The sequence below is a fragment of the Thalia democratica genome, chromosome 5 (assembly GCF_965202585.1).
Source record: "Thalia democratica chromosome 5, ktThaDemo2.hap1.1, whole genome shotgun sequence".
Lineage (NCBI taxonomy): Eukaryota > Metazoa > Chordata > Thaliacea > Salpida > Salpidae > Thalia > Thalia democratica.
This window is the reverse complement of record NC_139169.1, coordinates 35876345-35895781: the sequence shown is the minus strand read 5'-3', so window position 1 is coordinate 35895781 and position 19437 is coordinate 35876345. Positions and strand designations below refer to the sequence as shown.

The window sequence follows — 19437 nt, the reverse complement described above, 5'->3', positions numbered from 1 at the left end:
TGTTTTTTTTTTCATAATTGTTAAATAACTTTACTACATTGACTACTATGAAATACTTTAAATTAAAATCAAATAATTATTTAAGTGTTAGTATATATATTTTTTTGTAATTTATTATGTACAGCTGTTGAAAAACTCGGATCATGGTTGCCAGTGATCAAGCTGAGAAAAATTTCCTGACTTTTTACCAAAATTTTCCTGACTTTTCTAAATCAAACTCTTAAATTAAACTTATTCTATAATACATAATCTAAAACTAGAAACTATATTTAGCTTTCAATCAAATTTTCATACAGGAGACTGCAGTTTTATAAAGGATATTTTACTAACTTATACCAGATGAAGGCATTGGAAATAAAGTTAAATATTTTTGTAAATTTTTGGAATATTTTTCTGACTTCAAAGGACTTTTAATTAATTTTTACCATTTGAAGGCTTTGGAAACAAGGAATTCTGGAAATTTAAACAGACAAAATTTGACTTTTTTTTAAATTTTATCAAATTTCCTGACTTTTCCTGACTTTTTTTCAAAACCCCCCATTTTTTCCTGACTTTTCCTGACTTTTGTCATTTTTTTAAATTTTTCCTGACTTTTCCTGATTTCCTGACTTTTCCTGACCGAGTGGCAACCCTGTTGGATTAATGTAATTAAAAAAATGTTTTAACGACTACACACTTATTAAAATAAAACGAAGAAAATATCTAAACAAGAAGTATTGCTTCAGTTATGGTAATACTAAAATAATTATTATACTATTAAAAAAAACAAATAAAAATGATTCGATCAACACTAAAAAAACACTAAACATTTAGTTTAAAAGAATAAAAGCTCAACAAAAACTCAAATAATAAGTACGAAAAAGACAAAGACGTATTTGATGAGAAATTTATAATTTTAAATGTGGAATGTGAAACAACATGATTGTAAATTAGAAGCTAAAACTGCTCATGGTAGTTGGAAGAATTAGAAATATGGCGGTTATTTTGTCTCAAAAAATTACTAAAAAAACTATTATTCAGTTAACAAACTATCAAAACTAAGTCATAACTTTGAGCTAAAAAGCTTAGGTAGTATATTGTTAGTTCTAACTATTGTATATGAAACAACAAAGTACCGTCTAATAAAAACATACACACATCCATCAAACAAGTTATAACAAGTTCCACTTCTGCTTGATCATATCACTTACTTTCTCACCAATCATGTAGCAAGGTGCCTGGGTATTCCCCGAGGTTATTTCCGGCATCACGGAGGCGTCAGCAACTCTCAAGTTGTCAACTTTGTACACGCTGTTGAATATATTGAGTTTTTATAATTACTTAATTTGGCAAAGTAATAATTAAATGCTTTAGTTCATGCAATAACAAAAATTTTGTTGCAGTATGCAAGTTATATTAAACTCTTATGAAAAACCTGTAGGTTATGCAAACAAAAATATTTGTTTTGATACAGTTTTGACATATAGTACCTTGTTCATTCTTATTACATTTCATGAGTATGTCTTTTTTAACATGTTACATCTAACAGTTTTAATTTTTACTTTACCAATGTACTAGAATTCTTAACACTGTGTATTTTATCTTAAAAGATAATGATAGCTTCGAAGCCCCAAGTTTAAAATGTTACGTAAACTAAAAAAGTCATCAACCTCAAAGTAGGATCCACAACGGCCATGGGGTCATCTTTCGTGCCAATTTTTGCGGTGCCCACCGGATGGTAGACTGTCCATGAAAATTTTCTTATGTAGCACTCGTAAAACTTGTCCGATCTTGGAAAGTTGTATCAATAGTTGTTCAATTATTACACAGTTCAAGTACAGTTCATTAAAAAAATCTGTCACAGCTATGTTATAGCAAACGCATATTTGTATGAAACATGAGACTTTCAGTTCAAAACAGCAAATAACCAAACTATAAATGTGATATTTCAACTTAATAACTATAATTAAATAAATATAAGTTTTTCTGTCAAAGCTATATCGAAGCTAACGCATATTTATATGAGACGCGGTTGGTTTGGTTCAAACACAGTTGGTTTGGCAAATAATCAAGCTATAAATGTATTGTCATATTACAACTATATTCTTATGTAATTCAAATTGTTCTTATGTAGCATTCGTAAAACTTGTCCGACATTAGAAAGTCATTACAATAAAAACAATATGTATGAAAAATTTCAAATACAGTTTATTTTATTAAACAAAAATGATAGATATAAACTTTCTGTCACAACTATATTGTAGCAAACGAATATTTTAAGATTTACAAATGCTATTAAACCTGGGACTTTCAGTTTCCGTACCGCATTCAGGGCTATAAAGGTTTAATTTTGCATTAAACTGCTTTAGTGCTTCTGTATTTTCCATTTTCTCAATAAGGCGAAACCCTTTATAAATATTACTTTTAGAAAACCAACAATTTTTTTGAATATAGATCAATTGAAGAAGTTAGAATACAATATGTGAATAAAAATTTGTATTATGAACTTATTTGTTATAGTAGTTTTCATTTTTGAATATATGTAGTGATGTTATACAAACTTTGATCATGTTAATTTAAAACAAAACCAATCTTTGAGTACAATCATATCAGTAGAGTAAACAAGTAATGTTGGAACTGTATATACATTATACGGGTGCACGACAATTCAAATTCTTAAAAAAAATTATAAGGCCCCAAACCAAAAGTTAAATATTTTTAAACAAATTAAAAAATATGTAATTGGTCTAATTTATACCTACAGACCTTTTTTTTTGAAAATTTTTAAATCTTTTTCAAGATATAGCTAAAAGTTATTTAAAAGTATAGTATTTTTTAGTAATTTTAGGAAATTTCTTCTAATAATTGTTTTTTTAGTTTAGATTTTGCTAACATAGCTTTGTTAAACACATCTGAAAACACCTTTTTTTTATTTAATTTTCATTTGTATTACTGTTTGAGATATGGTTGTATAAACATCTTTTCAGAATTTGAATCGTCGAAACTTGAATTGTCCGAATTTTTTTTGTCATGTAACCACGCTATACATACTCAATTGTTCTGTATCGCTTTAGTTAATTTTGTAACAACACTGTCGATTAAAACTACAGTTCTTTTTAAAAACAAACTTTAAGTTTTCAAATTCTAAACAACCTTCTATCAAAGTTTTGACGTCTCGATAATCCGACAGGTAGTTCGGATCGATGCGCGGATGATCGAGGTAACTGGACGATTTCAATCTTATTGTGCCAACGCTGTAGGGATGCAGAAGAAGCGAGTTTACATGCAAGTCGCACATTGTGTCGTCATTGTTAGATGATGACCATTCCTTCATGTTGTTTGTTGTCTGTTTTATTTTTAACAAGACATATGTTTTATGATCACTGAGAACTTAAACTTTTATTTTTAGAAAATGTTTTTAGACAGACTTAGAAAACTGTACTAATTTTTTCATTCCTAAACTTTGACTTTTTAATTGTCATTTTTCTGTTTCTGGTTTATAAAATCGAAAGTATCTTCTAGTAAACCATTTTAAACAAATATTGTATATTTAGAATTTAGAATTTAAAATAACTTTTTAAAGAAGCGAAAAATAATCAGAGGTGGATCAAAGTAAACTTGTAATTTTTAACTTCGGGTGTATAAGTTATCTAGACAGAAAATATTTATATATCTCACACTTAAACAAAAGATATTATTATTTGAGATAGTTTATGTTACTCAAATCGACACATTCTTGCTACAAATAATAAGTTAAGTTTACTTTACCAAATCTTACTAATATTTTGTTTTCGTATTTAAAAATTAGAACTCTTCGCATTAAAAATAAACTACTTGATAAGTTTTTTATTTAAATTAACTACATCTACTAAATATCATCCAATTAAGCCATTTAATTTTTTTATTTAACAAAAATACCAATTTATAACTCACAGGTTTTTGTAAACTAAGTATACAAAACCACTTTGAGAATTATTTAAAGATTCACTGAAATGTTAAAGGATCAAAAATAGTGAGCAGAATACAAAGTTAAAATTTTCTTTGTCTAAATCATTACCATTCTTATAAAAACTTACAAGTTAAATTAAAAAAAAATTACGAAACTAACTTTTTTATTATAATTAAACAGCTTTTCATAGATCAATCTCATTGGATAAATTGTTGGAAAAATATTTCCCTGCACTAAAATTTGTAAGTCTGGCCTGTAAGATAAAAGTATTTTTAATACTTTATGTTTTTAAAATAATACCTTTAAAAATTTTGAATACAAATAATTACCGTTAAATAATTAATACCAATATCTAAACGGAGTAGCTTAAAGATCAAAACGCGTAAAACAATAACCATTTAAGTGTTATTAAATGGTAAAGTCGTTTAAAGTATTCAAACAGATACCAAACGTATTTTAGTAGCTCATACACAATTTCGCACCTGTCACCGAGCTTGGTGATGTTTTTAGCAGGAGTGCTGAAGAAGCCGTGCAAATCGTGCCCGGCTGCTGTTGTCAGAAACCCTTCTCCGTGCATCGCGTAGTTGTACACTTCCTTTGCAACCTTTGAAATATTTATCTTGTAAAACAGATGTTGAGATAATTTCACTTTTTACTTTGCTTAGATAAAAAAAAACGCAACTTATGTGTAAAGTTTACCTTATAATAAAAAATTACAAAAACTTTATACATAAAGCTGCAACTCAATAAAATATCTCACTTTTATTATCAACTTATACAAATACAAAAATTACATGAAAAGGATTGAGCATGTGAGCGCCGAGCCACTGTTGAGGAATTTTTTCCGCTTTCATGCACCCGGGTATCATGAGGTGATCCTGAAGATTCGATCCCACTCCCGGAAGGTCGGCAACAACGTCTATCTGAAATTTCATTTCGTCAAATATCTATGTTTGAAATCAATTATAAAGTAGTTAACACAACAGGTATCGGAATATTTGAAATTACGTTATATATAATGACTAGTGACGTGCTGTAAAATCTGCATATTGACTCGTTCTTAAAATGTTTTTGTTAGTTTAGATTTCGGTTTCTCAGCACTTTAGTAGAAAACATACGTTAAAAAAAACTCAACTAACTTGCATAAAAAATATTAATTATGATAGAATAATTCATTGTTCTTCTAGCATGTTAGCAAAACTTGGAATTTAGTCTTCAAAATGTGTAATGAAAATACTACTAGGTGATGCATCTCTAATATTTCACAGAGCAAAGTCTATGTGAAACAAGTTACAGCAGGATGTAGTGTAGTGTGAGAGGGTGGAACATTTTCGCTCAAAAGTAAAAAGATTTAATTCAAGCAGTACAAATATCAGTAAAATTCAGTAACTTTCCACTAAAACAATACAGAATTTTTTTTTAAAACTATATCTATCCAATCTAGGTTAACTAGTGATTTCTTCATTTTTATTTTTGTAATATTAATTAGTTTTATTTCCCTACGCCTCCCCCCTAACAGACTAACAATTTACTTTTATTAATTTTGTACAAATGTGTTTGTATGTATTAAGTTGTCGCCTTTTATATAAAGCAACTAAGTTTAAACATATTAATGAGTTTTTTTTATTATTCTAACTTTGTTTAATGTTTTTTTATGCTTATTTTTGTTGAAAATAAATATATTTTTACATCAATAAATGTATTAAATAAATTCAAAAATTATCTTAATATTGTGCATCTAACAATGTTAAAACAAACTCCATGATCGTGCAAGTGCTGCTTGTCACCAATACCCGACAGCATGAGTATCTGCGGAGTATTGACGCTTCCCCCGCTCACCACCGCCTCCTTCCTCACTCCCACCACGAACTCCTCCCCGTCCCGCGCGTACCTCACCCCGACCACGCGAGGGGTTTCCCCGTCGTCGAACACCACTTTCTTCACGTGAGCTCGGGTTAGCAGGTGCAGTCTGTCCTTTCTGTGGTTGTTAAACGTTTTAAAAATTGGTTCTATTCAAGCTTTTATACACGTACTTTAGAGTGTTACTAAAAGTGTACTGGAATGTATAAATTAGTACTTATTTAGACAGCTTAATACAAAAATATCTATACACGGTAATTAACAACTAGTATGAGGTAGGGTTGCCAAATAATTTTTGAATATTTTTTCAGGTTTTCTTAATTTATCACAGGATTTTTAAAGAAAACTTTGGTCCAATTTTAGTATAAAGTTAATTTTTAAATAAAAAATTGTCTAAATTGGTATAAGAACACTGAAAAGCTACCTTAAAACTACAATAAGTGTGGTTTTTAATTAAAAAATAATAATTATAAATTTTCTTGCTTTCTATATGATAGATCTTTCTTATCTAATCGAAATTTCATTAGTATCCATAAATAAATTCTTTTCAATTACAGGTTATTCTAGGTATTTTTTACCTAAGTTATTATACTCCAGGTATTTTGGCAACCCTAGTATGTCTTATCAGATAATATTATGCGATAACCTTGATTGCAGAAAAGGATAAAGAAAAGCATTAGCAGAAGTTTGACGGACTCCTGAATACTTGGTTGATTGGATGTGTGAAAAACCTTGCTGATTATTGCCATTGTAATCTACTTCTTTAAAACCTGTATTAAATATGTATGCATTATACAACAACCTACCTCTAGCATTATTGTATATTTATTGAGCAGCTTGTTACAAAATATTTGTTTGTAAAGTATTTTTAGTATTCGGTAGAGGTGTAAAAATGTGATCAAGACGCTTTTAATAGAGATAATTAATTAAAAATTACTAAATTGAGTAAATTATAATTAAAAAATTAGAACTTATTCTTGTAAATTAATTTACTCACTTACATTTAATTTTTAAACTTTATTTTCTAACATTACTAAACAAAGTTAGTTTATACTAAGATTTTCAAAGTGGGCAATATCGCTCCATTCAGTGTAAACTATTAATTTGGGCTATATATTTTTCATTTCCGCCAAGAGGCGTTTTTGAAAATGAGTTTTGGAAACCCTTGTTTTGGAGTTTAGTTTTTTTTTTAAGAATGCAATTAGTTAAAATTATACGCTCGTTTTTGCATCAAGTTTCAGTTTATTTACTTTGAAAGTTGTAAGATGCTCTAGCAAACATCTTAAGAAAAGATATTAAAGACCTCCTTTAATGTTGGAAACAAAATAAATAAAATCCAAGTAGATAGTAAAAAATCCAGCAAACTTGTGGCATTAAAAAACACTTAAGTTTACCTAGTTCGGTCATAGAGTCAACCATTATGTCATGAATTGGAGTTCCTCTGACCGTGGAAGTTTTGAGCGGCCCGCTTTTACCATGAAAATCCTCATCAATTTTGTCGTCAGTGGTGGTCATGTTTTCAGATTTCTTGAAGTACGGAAGCACTTGTTCGTAACCCCACCCTTCGGCCCCCATATTTTGCCAGTTGTCGAAATCACCACGGTTACCCCGTGTGTATACCAAAAAGTTCAGGCAACTAGTACCTCCGACTGCCTTCCCTCTTGGCCAATGACTTTTCTGTAAAATATAATAAACATTTTTTTATGAAAATGAATTTATAACAGTTTTATGCTTGAATGCTTATACTTTTAGTTTAAGATTCTTATTCCTAAAAAATTTTAGAATGAATGGTTTTAAGGTGGTCTGCCTTTTTTATATAAGAAATTTGACAACTTAAAATAATTTTAAAACACAAAAAAATGATATCTTAACTCTTAAAAAAAAACAACAAATTAAAATAACTTTCATTTTATTTAAAAAAATTCAATTTTGCTGAAAATAATTTGCTTATATTAAGGCCATAGGGGGGTCCAACATTTTTTTAGAAAATTAACTTTGGATTTTATATGAAAGCTTTAAGTACAAACTACATGCCAGATTTTATAGAATTCAAAAATATCATTTAACTTTTGAGATATTAAATTTTTTATAAAAAGTTTCCGATACAAACGTATGGACCGCAAATTTTTTGGGGTCAATTTTCTCCGAAATTTTTAAAATCATAAAAATCTATCTCCTGCTTCATTTTTCAAGCAATCTTCTTCAAATTTTCAGGAAATGTTCCGTAAATTAAAAGAAAAAAAATATTACATATGAATTTAAATAATTGAAAAAAATAAAAATTTTATGACAAAATAAAATCTATTTATTTTTTTTAAAGTCCAAATGTACGTTTTTTGTTATAGTATAAAGATTATACTGTGAAAGTTTGAAGAAGATTTCTTTTAAAATTTAGGAAGAGAAAGATTTTAAGTAAAATAGTCTTTTCTCGCTATTTAATTTTCCCTATTCATAGGGAACCTATTATGCGGCCCAATTTTGACTGGACATATCCCAAAAATAATTCAAATTTTTTAAAACGATAAAAAGAATCTTGATGCTTGAAAAAAACTCTATACAATAAGATCAACTTGTAAAAAACATGGCCAACCCCCCTATGGCCTTAAATAACTTTATATTATACAGTCAGTAGTTTTGTTGCCACAAGTTTTTTGTACAATTATAAACTTGCAGTTTTAAAAAAGTACATATAAAGCTGTTTTTTAAATTAAGGTTTGTCATTCTATTCTATTATGTTATATAAAACAATCAATATATACATATTACAAACAAATTAAAGTATTTAGTATGGTTAGCTAACATTTACGTTGTTAAAAAAACCATTCCAGTAGTACTAATAAACTAAAACTATCAAAACATTTAAAAGTCCTATCTCTTGAAATAAGTCAAAACTTATAATAAATAATTCTTGCTTGTTTAATTTCATATGATATACTTATACATTTTAAATAAGAGGCAAAAAAAAATTGTATCATTTCCTAAATACACTAGTAATAAAGCTACTTGATATTCAAAATGTTTGGTCGACACTTTCTTTAATTGCAATAAATTAAAAAATCAAAAAATTGTTTAGAGAATCTACAAGTTTCAATGCACAACGTACGTGTTTAAAACGCTTTCAGGTTCAAAACCCTTTTTTAATAAACTATTAGAACTAAAAAACATTTTCCCAATAAGTTAAAAATAATTACAAAAAAAGTTTTACTCTAATTAAACATGAACTTTAATGATAAAAATAAGTTGATCGACTTAAGAACGTTAAAAACCAACATTATCCTGCATGGCCTTGCAAGCGTGTTTCTGGGGGACCGTCTTGTATCCCCAGTTGAGAGACGTCAGTTGAGTGAAAGGTACCAAACCTGGGATGTTGATGAGAAAATTTGAGCTCTCGTCATCGCCCGCTTCCAACACCAACACTCTGTAAAGTTTGTGAGCAGTTTGTTGTAATTTGAAGATAAATGTCTAGAAATGAAAGCGAGTTTTAATATAAAAAATGTTCCAGCAATAGAATTAGAACTTATTTTTAAAACGTACGTTTTTAAAATACAAGCATAGTAGAAGTTTTTTTTTTGACACACATAAACATAAAATAAGTTCTAATTCTATTTAAAACTGTTTGGCATTTTTAAAATGGGTTTTCATCAGCTATATATTAATAACCTCTTTGTAAATTTCATACTTTTCACCAGTAACCTAAAGAAAGGGTATCTTTGAAAAGATACTTTGAAATCGTTGACAGAATTACTACTTTAATTTGATTTTTGCATCTTCAATCAAATTTTAATTTTAATATTTTTTATGTATAAAAAACTATCTTAATGCAAAAACTTCAAAAAAGTCTATTTATCAAACTAATTATTGAAAAAGATTAAAATTTTTTTTTTAATATATACAACTTATAGACACCAACACTAGCAAAATAAAAGATAATCAATTAATATAAGTGGAGTAGCTTAACCGATATAAAAATTTACAACAAAATTCAATCCATTTTTTTTTACTTAAAAGGTATTTTTCAATTATCAAAATATAAACACTTGAATTTAAATTTTAAAACACCTTATAACTGTAGATCGTCTACTAAACCTTCAAACATAATTTATAAGAACAAAATTAGTATAAATTTATTAATTTAGTTAATTAAATTTAGAAAAAAAGCAAAACAATTTTTCGTTTTTGTAATATAATGTGAGTTTGTTAGAATCTATCTTGGATTGAAAATTGTTCAACAGATTTAAAATTCAAGAAATTTGTCCATTTTTACTATTAAACAAACAATAGGGGTTAAAATATATTATAATTATAATAATAAAATATATTTAAAATCGAAATTTTTCCTATAACATTCTACCAATGTTGTAGTACATAGTTTTTGTACCGAACACTTTTTTTTTCAATTTAAACAGAGTATCCGAATACGGATATTGAAAATATTCATAAAGTTGTCTTAAATTTTTTAGTAGTTATAGAATTTTTTATGAAAAATTGTAACATACTATCAAATCTTTACTAAAAGCAACGCTTTAAAATCGACGAATCAGTTTTTATTAGTTTATAAAACAAAACTAAATAGAATTTTATGTACTTTAAATGTCAATATCTTTTTTTTAATATATAGCAAAAATAAGAATCAAACCTAATGTAATTTTGAATTTTTTCGTCTGTATTACTAATTTTATCAAATTTATAACACCTCATAAACAATAAACTTATTAGAACTTGCTTAAAATAATTTATAAGCAATAAATACATTTTTGTTTTATGATATTTGGTATTTTTCTTTAAATTGATTGACTTATGTTTATTGTCATTTAGCTTAGGATTTCATAGAGTAAATAATTTACTTAAAATCTAAGAAAATTAATTAAAGCTTACCATGCAAATTTTTAAGACACAAATTATCGAACAATGCAATTGTAACTTAACTTTAACACAGGACAGATCGTAATAGTTTAAATTAAAAAGATTATTATAACCTACGATTAAGTTAATAGCTTTTGACAAAAAGAAACTTTTAAATTGGCAAAGCTGTATTGTCGTTTTAACTTATAAAAGCAATTGCGAACGTTTTTACGATCGATTTCGCGGTGAATTTTGTTTTTTACATAAATTTAAAGCAGATTGCTTTTAAGAATAACTGATTAACTACTTGTACTTTTGCTATCTATACCTATTATTAAGCATTTTTTTAATTTTAATCATATTTACCAGAATAATAACCAATCTTATTTTGCATACTTATATTACTTTTTGTTAACACTTTTTTAACTCTGATATTTTAAGTGATTAACACTTAACAAACTTTTAATATAAGATGTTGTCTGTTAATGTTATATGTTTTTTTTTTTTTCAATATTTCATAGCCAGAGAAAAAAACTCAAATATAACAATTAAAATTCACTCAAATTTTTGTTAATAAGTTTTCTTAACTCATATCATTGTTTATATATAACTAACTACAACGCTTTAAATATTATATGAACAAAAAATTTACAATATTATTGTACAACACTAAAAATAAATTGAATAATAATGTGGAAAAACTTTTCCACTATTTATTATTTTATAAAAATAAATTAAATAACCCATAAAAGAACTTGGAATAATTTAAATAAAAACTTTATTTGTTTTATTAAACAAATAACATGCTATTGATTTAATAACGACTTTGACACAACATTGAACGAAAGCTAATTTGTTTAATTCTACTATAACAAAAAGTGAAAAAAAAGCAATTGTACTTCACTAGCCGAATAGTATTTAAAAACATATTTAGCAATTTAAGTTTGCTACTTATTTATTTCGTATTTTGTTTTTCAAAAACATACTTAATGACATGATTTTGATGCAATTATCTATTATTTAAATTACATTCTAGCATTTAAAACACATATATGCTCTGATAAACAACTATAATGTGTACATGTTTAAAAAGGCACTATGACTTTTTTTTGTGACATTAAAAATGTGCTCTACTAATAGGAATTAAATTAGGTATAAATCAAACTAGAAAACTATATAATGAACACAAAAATTTAATAAAATGATTAAATTTTCTGCATTACTCAAGATATTGAACAACAACAAAGACTCACTTGATGTTATCAACTTCAGTCAGTCGATTTGCAACCACCAATCCTGTTGTGCCGCCACCAACTAAAAAAATAACAGAACTTAAATATTTACACCTTGTAAAGAGCGATCCAATGTCTCACTTATCACAAAATCGTATTCATCATCGGCCACTTCTATTGACTTCGGAGTTCTCGCAACTTTTATTTTATAATAAATGATTATGCTTAGTAAAACTACAAAAAACGACTTCTTCCACATAATTAATTTTAAGTAAACTTCTGTAAAATATTCAAGTTAAAATAAAGCACACTCTATTTTAAATCATCATATTCTTTAAAAATAAAAAATCAACTAAACAATCATGACTTTAACAGCGCTTTCAAAAAAGAAAATTTTTAACAAGAAATATAGCCTAATACTAATAGAATGCTATAAAGTATAAATAAACAGAAAACATAATTTACTTATAGAGATAACTGCCAAGGTGAATTTTCAAACTAAAAGTACAATTACCTATTTATATTTATATTTACAAAAAAGAAACGCAAAGAGGAGTCAAGTCAAACAGTTCAAATATTTCAAGTAGGTTGAGCTTCCATAGCAGCACATCTGAAACAACCGTTGGGTGGCAGGTTGTTTCCTAGCAACGGTATTGCAGAAGACTTTGCACAATTTGTCGCATGGAGAGAGTCATCAGTTTAGTAGTCTCTTCGTGTAAAATGTCTTGTTGCTATTGAACACTGTCACCTTGTGCATTTGGTATTTGATGGCAAACAACTGAAGTATCTGCAATGTATGTCATAAGTTGAAGCCAGGAGTTTTTCAGTAATATTTTTTATATAAAGATAATAAGCAAGAGGAAATACTCAAGAAAAGTATTTAGGCAGATGCTTTACCATTAATCTTATAAAAATCTAATAACCTAAACTTTAGTAATTGTGTTGACATTTTTAATAAAACATTAACTTTTTTTGTAACTTTATGTTAACAAAATCCAAAAAAAGATGATGCTTGAGGCCTTAAGAGGGAGGGGGGTCCACCTTGATTTTACAAGTTATAAAGTTTTATCTTAACTATCAGACATTTTAAACTTCTTAACAAAATATAAATAACTTTTGAGATATAAGCGATCAAAGTCAGTGAATTCTATAGGTTTCTAATAAAAAGAAGAAACTAAATCGCAAAAAAAGACTATTACACTAAGATCTATCTTATGCTTCATTTTTTAACCAACTTTCTTCAAACTTTTACAGTAAATTCATTACCATTATATAATTCTTTTTGATGCAGAAATGTTCTGAATTCAAAAAATAAAAATTTTATTCTGCTATCAAAAACCTTTTTGTGGCATTTATAACAGCTTTTGTCTTGTTATTAGTCTTTTCTTTTATAGAGTTTAATACATATTTTGGTATATGTTCATTCACTGTCCTTTTTAGATGCCTAGATGTTTGTCCAATATAACTTCTTTCGCAGAAGCAAAAAAAAAAAGTAAATAATACAACTTTTATCAAGGTAGGATATTGGGTCTTTCAGTTCCAATCTAAGAACTGGTTTAAAAACAAATATTACTCTATGTTAAACTTGGTTAAAAGGAAAAGTTGACTCACTTTCTTCTCAAACAACTATTATACGGTACCCAAATATGGTAGTTTAAGAACCGCAGAAAATTTCTCCGGTTCAAACATGTTAGGCTTCTTACGGAAGTCATCATGTGATTTTATGACTTTTTATATCAGCTCTGATGGATAACCATTTCTGACTAGAATTTCATTAATCTTCTCTTTTTCAGTATGAAGTGTTTCATGAGAACATATCATACAAGCCCGATGGTATTAGGTTATCAAGTTTATTTTTATGTTCTTGGTACAAAAAGATTGAAAATGCAAATATTCATATAATGTAACTTTTTGTAAAAATATGTTGGACACCCCTATGACATTATACAATTAAGGGCGTAGGGGTGTCCACCTTGATTTTTACAAGTTGATTTTATGTTGTATCTGAACTATCAGAAATTTTTAACTGCTTTAAGAAACTTAAAGTAACTTTTGAGATATATACAATCAAAGTTAGTGTGCTCAATAGGTTTTGATGCAAAGGCACAAACCAAAAACACAAAAAAATAACTTTTCATTATAAATCTTTTTTTTTTTTTTTCTTAACCATTTTTCTTTACGTTTTTACAGAAAATCTTTACTGAAATTTAAAAGAATTGAATGCAAGCTTTTTTTTATAAATATTTCAAATCAAAATTAACCACCTAATTTTTTATCTAAAAACCCAACATTCAAAGTTTTTAAACTATAAAAAGAAACATTTTCTGAAAATTTGAGGTATTAAGCTCAAAAATGAAGGAAAAGATAGATTTTTAGTGATTTTTTTAATTTCAGAGAAAATCAACCGAGAAAAATTTTAAATCCGCATGTTTGTATCTGAAACTTTTTAATTTTTTTTCAATATTTCAAAAGTTAAAATATATTTCATATCCTATAAAAACTTGCTTGTAGTTTGTACTTAAAGCTTTCATATAAAATTTAATGTCATTTTTCATAAAAAAAAATGGACATCCCATGTCATCAATTGATTAGTTTTTCCAAGGTTTATACAAAAACATTTTTACAACATCACATAGTAATTTTAACTTAAATATTTCATAAAATAAATATAATTATTTAGATTTGTTGAATTTATTTTTAACGGCTGAAAATTATTATTAGCAGGTTTGCCTAGCTCAGTAAAGTTTAAAACAATCATCACACACAACTTTTTTTGAGACAAAAATTACCTGCACAACAAACATAAGAACTTTCCTCTGAGCATCTTTCACCAGCTGAATTTTTAAACAGTAAACAACAGAATTGTCAAAATCAATGTCAAATCTGAAACTGGCGAAAGCAACATTGTCACCTGTACATTTATCACCATCAAAAAAACATCTCCTTTTTTTCCTAGGGAACTTCTCATACCTTATTTAAAACAATTGAACTTTTTTATGTGGTTGATATTTATATCAAACACTAGTTGACTTTTGACATAGTTCATAGTTTATTTCATACAATTATAAAGCAAAGAAAAACAGTAACTATTCAAGTTTAAAAATTATAAATAATAACTTAGGATATTTTACAGCTACATTCAAAATACACACACATAGAATAGAAAATAAATGTTTAAGAATATAAATTTAGATAACTTTTATTGATAGTTTTTGGTTTAAACTGTGAACTAAAAATACTAGTGCAGTAATAAAAAATACTGTAAAACGAAATGAAAGCCAATTACATTATGAATTTTTTTTAAGTTATATTGAATTTACAGCATTGTAGCTGCTATAAAAATTAAACTTACATAGCTTGCATATTTGTTTTGGTCAAGTTTGAAAAACCATTGCAAATTATCATCAGATATGTTCAATTTTCACACAGGCAAGTTTAAAGTTGCATTCATTTTGTTTGTGCTGCTTCAACAAAACAAATGCTTCAAGCAGTTTTCACTTTCTCTAGTTAAAGGTTCATACTTTCTTCCTTTTTATGGTCCTTTTCAACCTTTTTACCCATTTTAATTGATAGATATGTATAAATAATTATTTTGTATTCTAAAAACTTAATATTTCAATGTAGGAATATTGTTAAAAACTTTATAAAAATGAATTTAATGAATTAGAAATTCTGGTAAAACTTTTGGAAACTAACTTATTTTGTTATAGAATCATTGTATTATTAACAAATTTTAAAAATAAAAATAAATTTACAAATCAAAATATATAAGTTGTAACATTAATTTATTTTTTATTGAAACTATAAACTAAAAACAAAATTACAGATAATACAAAAAAAAATTATTATAGTAATTACATTTTTCAATATCTTATCTAGGTAAAAAGTAATATAAAATTTTATAAGATTGGCCAAACAGGCCACTAGGACTATACTTATAAATTAAGGGTATAGGGGGAAGTAAATCACCTTTTTGACTATTTCATGGTTGCCACTGATCAAACTGAGAAAAATTTCCTGACTTTTCCTGACTTTTTACCAAAAATTTCCTGACTTTTCTAAATCAAACTCTTAAATTAAACTTATTCTAAAATACATAATCTAACACTTGAAACTATATAAAGCTTTCAATCTAATTTTAATACAGGTTAGAAACAACAGTTTTTTGCTGAATTCTATCATCAAACTTCCAGTACATCACTTAAACCATCTGTGTATGATTGATGTTTGTAATAAACAGCTCTATCAGCAAAATACTTGTATTATTACCTTATAAACACAGCTTGTCTGAAAAAAGACACATTTTTTTAACATTTCCTAGCATAAAGGTATCTAAATTAATGAAACGACATATAAGGAACGTTTATATTAAGACCTTAAATCAATAAGGAACTTTTACAACTCAAACCTTAAAACAATAACGAGCTTTTACAGTTAAAACATTAAAACAATAAAGAACTTAATCGAATACTGTTTTTTTAAATGTATGTACTTAAATTTATTTTCTCTGTTTTTTTATTAGCACTTCAACCTCTTCATCTAATGAAGATATGGTTTCCTTCATCTGAACTGCATTCTGCTTCATTTTCTTGGCAGATAAAATCATTTGCCTCATTCTATTTAAATCGCTCTCATCTGCTGCCCCTACACTTGTTAAAGAGAATCTTTTCTCTAAATCAAGCCACAACTTGTGGGCTTCATTTCTTTTCTTTTGGCACTCATTTATTTTTACTTTCATTTATAAAATATTTCCTAATATCATTTAGTATAAAATATGTAACAAATAAATATACTCTTATTTACTTTAAAATCTTAAGTTACTCTACAAAAAATACAAATAATAAGTAAACTTAATCTTGGCATATACCTCTCTTATAACTTATTTTATAAATTTAAACAACTTTAAATAAATTATAAAGAAGTAAAGTATACACATTAACTTGTTACATAAAATACTAAACTAACTGCTTAGTTATTAAGAACTCAATAATTTACCTAAACAAAAAACACTTTGATTCTAAAATTATGCTAGATAAACTTTTATGTATATATCACAGTTTCACTATGAAAGTGTCCTTGCTACAGATCATCAATACTATAAAGCTTACAAAATCTGCTTGTTCAAGTAGGGTACTTGTTCAATATGTTAACAGAAAATTTTGCAGTTTTGTAAAGTATATTTTATTTATTTATACCAGATGAAGGCATTGGAAATAAAACTAAATATTTTTGTAAATTGCTAGGAAAATTTTGGATTTTTTTTCTGACTTAAAAGGAATTTTTACCATTTGAAGGCTTTGGAAAACAAGGAATTTTGTAAATTTAAACTCACAAAATGTGACTTTTTTTTTAGTTTTAAATTTCTAGACTTTTTTTCAAAACCCCCCATTTTTTCCTGACTTTTCCTGACTTTTGTCATTTTGTTAAATTTTTCCTGACTTTTCCTGATTTCCTGACTTTTCCTGACCGAGTGGCAACCCTGCTATTTAGTCTTATTTTAGTGAGTTTTAATTAGGTTACAATATGCTTTTTACAGATTTTAAAAATTCAAATAGTTTTTGAGATAGAGCAGGTCAAAGTCAGAGCCAATTACATATTTCTTATAGGAGGCACAAACTAAAACAGTGGAAAAATAAATCCATAAAAATCTACCTTCTCCTAAATATTTTAAGATAACTACCTCAAACTTTTGGGAAATGTTCCTTGCAATATTTGAAAAAATCTGTTGTAACAAAATTTAAAAAACTAAATAAAATAAAATTTAATGACAAAAAACAAAAAAAAAGCTGTTATTTTTTGTTTTATTTTATTTATAAAACTGTTATTTTTTAATTTTTTAGAATTCTTTCTGAGAACATTTTGTAACGTCTTGTCCAGGACTTATATATATATATGGTAATACTTAAATTTTCTTATTATAATATAAAATATTTATTTTATTTTGCTTTACAATATTGTAATCAATGTAAATTATTGTATTGATATTAATAGCTTTATATAGTAAAATAAAAGGGTTTAATTAATAAATTTTTATTAGTTTATGAAAAATAAGTTTAATTTATGTATTTGTAAAATATGAATTTTTAGCCTAAAATTATGCGTAAAAAAGACATAGAATATAATCTCAGCTTGATATTGGTGCAACATCATCCCAGGTAATCACTGAAAATTGTTCTAGTTGGTAAACAAGAGTGAACATATTTGTTTATGATAGTTACATTAACTGGTGCCAAGAGTAATTTGAAAATTCTAATTTTATTTATGGCTAGTTGTTTAAAAGCCCCCAAGATGAAACTTTTATCTAAAAATTTAAAAACATGTGAGAAAATACAAGTGAAATTCAAACATTAATGAATTTGTCATAAACTGAGTCACAAGATTATACTTTACTTGCTGTATCAAATGTTACAATACTTTTATTTCCTAAGGTTGTCTTTATAGCTTTTTTTTTCTTGTAAAACCAACAAAGTATACTTTAAATTGGTAAAAGCTTAAAAACGGACCACTTATAAGTTATAAACTAATTGATAATGACAAACTAAAAAATCATAAAAATAGAACATTTTGTAGTCAAAACTGATTAAAAATATTAAACTGCAAGAAAAAATTGACTGCATGAAAGCTATGTGAAATATAAAGTTTTGTTTGATAAATGGTGTGTGTACTTAGTGAACTGATTATGAATAATTAAAACTAACTACTTTAATTAAAGTAATTTACATACTGTAGTGTTAAGTTGTTGTACAACAAAATTTTGCAATATTTTACATTAATTAAACTTATCATAGTATTTATAGTTATACGCAAACGTAGCACCTATGCACTATGCAGCATTTAATATATATGCAATGCAATATTAAAGTTTTTATTCTTTGAAGTCAAATTTTCATAAAAAAAAACTTTTTAAGTCTTAATATCAATAAAACCAGACATAGAATTGATATTATAGCTATAAAAAGCTTAATTATGATTGTTGGAAAATTAACTTTTGTTAATTGTGAATAAGAAAAAAAAGACAGATAACAAAACGAAATTACTTTAATAATATATTTTTCATCTATTTTCATTTCATAGCTTAATGAACGACAAAATAAAGCTCAAAGTATTTGTTCCTAGGACCTAATGCACAAATTTTTTTTTACGGTTGAACTTTTAATGTTTAAAAAAAAAGATTATTTATAGATTAAAATTAAATAAACCTTATAATAATTTTAATGCGGCTTAGAAATACCAATGTACTAAAACTTATTTTGAAACATTTTAACTATAAACTTTTATTAATACATACTATTAACTATATTATATAAGTAGAAAAAATATTTGAAATCTTAAGTTTAAAATGCGCAATTTATTTGAAGATTTTTATCCAGCTGTTACAATTTGCTAATAGATACTAATTAAGTATTGACGTTAAGCTTCAACAGTAAGAATTGTCGAAAAAACTTATATAGATAAAAAAAAACACTATTCATAATTATATAATTTTTATGTTAAGAAAAACAAAACTTTGCTTTTAACTTCCGATTTGCCTACTTTGGTGTAAGTTACACCGTGTAACGTTCAGTTATCGAGTCA

At 26.4% G+C, this 19437-nt stretch overlaps 2 protein-coding genes across 2 annotated transcripts; both read right to left on the bottom strand.

Moving 5' to 3' along the window:
- Positions 1-256: 256 nt before the first annotated feature.
- On the bottom strand, positions 257-12137 carry LOC145836058 (glucose dehydrogenase [FAD, quinone]-like). The gene is made up of 13 exons (XM_082943852.1): positions 12004-12137; positions 11884-11944; positions 9059-9206; positions 7183-7465; positions 6435-6558; positions 5687-5906; positions 4723-4851; positions 4411-4532; positions 4088-4181; positions 3133-3325; positions 2281-2386; positions 1650-1769; positions 257-1290 (listed from the first exon to the last, which is right to left on the bottom strand). Exons 1-13 carry the CDS (start codon positions 12119-12121, stop codon positions 1152-1154), a joined length of 1857 nt encoding a protein of 618 aa, XP_082799978.1. The 5' UTR covers positions 12122-12137; the 3' UTR covers positions 257-1151.
- Positions 12138-12426: 289 nt separating this feature from the next.
- Positions 12427-15308, bottom strand: LOC145837187 (N-alpha-acetyltransferase 40-like). The gene is made up of 3 exons (XM_082944956.1): positions 15215-15308; positions 14652-14832; positions 12427-12649 (listed from the first exon to the last, which is right to left on the bottom strand). The coding sequence occupies exons 1-3, from the start codon at positions 15265-15267 to the stop codon at positions 12557-12559; spliced, it is 327 nt and encodes a 108-aa protein (XP_082801082.1). The 5' UTR covers positions 15268-15308; the 3' UTR covers positions 12427-12556.
- Between the last annotated feature and the right edge of the window lie 4129 nt (positions 15309-19437).